This window comes from Chinchilla lanigera, unplaced genomic scaffold, assembly GCF_000276665.1.
Source record: "Chinchilla lanigera isolate Chin_1 unplaced genomic scaffold, ChiLan1.0 scaffold00094, whole genome shotgun sequence".
Classification (NCBI taxonomy): domain Eukaryota; kingdom Metazoa; phylum Chordata; class Mammalia; order Rodentia; family Chinchillidae; genus Chinchilla; species Chinchilla lanigera.
Genome location: NW_004955495.1, coordinates 3,192,980 through 3,194,981, shown reverse-complemented (window position 1 = coordinate 3,194,981; position 2,002 = coordinate 3,192,980). Strand labels below are relative to the sequence as shown.

The 2,002-nt window shown below is 59.8% G+C and overlaps 2 protein-coding genes across 6 annotated transcripts in view; one reads left to right on the top strand and one right to left on the bottom strand.

Moving 5' to 3' along the window:
• The window catches only part of LOC102012663 (adenylate kinase isoenzyme 1), a 15,795-nt gene extending 14,257 nt beyond the window's left edge, over positions 1-1,538 (top strand). For 3 of the 5 annotated variants that reach the window (XR_264139.2, XR_264140.2, XR_264141.2), the window contains exons 5-6: positions 113-243; positions 993-1,538. Coding sequence is in view for 1 of the 5 variants with exons in the window: in XM_005405718.2 (XP_005405775.1) it covers positions 113-181 (69 nt within the window). In the remaining 4 variants the exon portion in view is untranslated. Of the gene's footprint in view, positions 1-112; positions 266-992 lie in introns of all 5 variants that reach the window. The other 2 variants (XR_001231378.1, XM_005405718.2) reach the window with 2 other exon arrangements.
• The window catches only part of Khsrp (KH-type splicing regulatory protein), a gene marked incomplete in the record, with an annotated part of 11,274 nt that continues 9,897 nt past the window's right edge, over positions 626-2,002 (bottom strand). The window contains 2 exon segments of the mRNA XM_013505308.1: positions 626-1,883; positions 1,953-2,002. Coding sequence (XP_013360762.1) covers positions 1,606-1,883; positions 1,953-2,002 — 328 coding nt within the window.

Genomic DNA, 2,002 nt, shown 5'->3' with positions numbered 1-2,002 from the left:
CCGCCCGCCCTCGGCACCCAGCCCTGTACCTGCTGCTCCCGTGCGGCTCTCCTGAGCGGGGCGGCCCGTCCGGCCGCGGGACTCACCGGCCCGGCGGCCGCCCCTTCTCCAGATCTTGGCAGAAGAAGCTCCAGAGAGCGTTTTTGCCAAGTGCTGCTCTGTCATCGAAAGTCTGCAGTGACTAAGGAGGGGCCGGGGGCTCGCCTCGCCCCCACCCACAGCACCGGGTGAGACGCCTCTGAGGTGAGGCCTCCGGCGTGTGCAGGTAGTGAGCCCCGAGCACCTGTGCCTCCCGGCAGGTGCCTGGCGCACCTGTGCTGGGGCCCCGCAGCCCCGCCTAGAGGCGGCGGCGGCAGCGGCTCCTCGGGGGCCCCGGACGGATTCCAGCCGCAGCCCTGACCCCTGGCCCAGCCCCCGCCCCTCCCATCTCCCGCCGGCTGGCCGCCCCGGGGGGCACTCAGAGCCAGCCTCTGCCTTGGCGGCTGCGTCCGCGGGAACCCCTGCCCCCGGGGCCCGACGGGAGCCCGCGCCCCAACTTCCCAGCAGGAGCAGCAGCATCGGGGACGGGGCAGCCAGGGGCACCCAGCGCGCAGGCTTCCCCCACAAACTGCAGCAGACATGCAGGTTTTTTTTTTTTAAACAAAAAGCACTTTATTTAACCAAAAAGAAGGGGGGAAGGGAGGGAAGATTTAAGAAAGCACAATGCACCTGCAGAAAACTATTTTATATTTGTTTTCTTAAAAAAAAAAAAAAACAAAAAAACACAAAGCAAGTAATTTCCAATCACCATTACCAGGCTTTTTCTTTTTTTTTAAACAACATCTATAAAGAACAAACATCTGCTTCAAAACTCTACAGGGGTGGGAGGCAGACAGACAGCACCCGGCAGACAAGGGGAGGTTTTGTTATCATTTATTTGTGAAGTTAAAAACGAGCGATAAAAAGTAAAAACTGCCATACAATTTTTTTTGTTTTTGTTCTCATGTTTTCAGTTTCAACCTCGTCTCGAACAGATGAAAAGACAGAAGACCAGACCAGTCCTGGGGAGGGGCGGGAGAGGGGGGGGAGGGGGGGAGGGTCCTGCCATACCGACACCTGGTCCACGGAATGTTCCAACCCTAACCAAAAAGAGAGAAGGAAAAAGAAAAGAAAAAAGAAAAACCAAAAAAGTAGCAAGAGTGACTTTTTTTCCTTTTTAAAGTTTATTTTAAAAACCAAGAGGGCCGTGGGCAGCGGGGAGATGGATGGTTCTGCCCGCAGGGGGCGCTGTCAGGGAGGCTGGGGGATAGAGATTTTTATATATATATCATTTTATAGGTTTTGTTCTGCTCTTTGTGTTCTTTACGTTCTGGGGTTTTGGCAGAGATCTAACTCTCGCTCTCCTCTAAGGCTGGCTCGACAAGAAGTCCCGAGTGTGAGCGGAAAGGGCGCGACACACCGGCGAGCGCGCGAGCCCCGCCGCCCCCGCCCGCCCCAGCGACCGCGCGAAGAGCCCCCAACAGAACAAATGGAGAAAAATAAAGACTTTCACAGATGAAGTTCACATTCATTCGATCACTGAGCCTGCGGAGAGGGAGAGACAGGACGGTCACGGCGGCGGCGGCGTCACGGGCACACGCCGCAGGGGAAGGGGTTGCCGGCGCTCCCCACTAAGGCAGGATGGACGGTGGCCGGGGGTTGGAAGGAGAAAGGAGGAGGAGGAGGGTGGCAGTTCCCACTTGCCTGCTGCTGTCCCTGCTGGGCGGGCGGGGGCTGCGGGCCGCCGGGGCCGGGGGTCTGTCCGTAGTAGGCGGCCTGCTGTCGGTAGTACTCCGCCCAGGCGGCGCTGTAGTCCGGCTGCGAGCCTGGGGGCGCTCCCGGGCCCCCACCGGTGGCCACTTGCGCTGTGGGCGGGCGGAGGGTGAGCGGCGCGGGCAGGGCGGCCCGCCCCCACGCCGCGGGCCCCGGCTCACCTTGCTTCTTGTAGTACTCCTCCCAGGCCTTCGTGTAGTCCTGCTGCGGG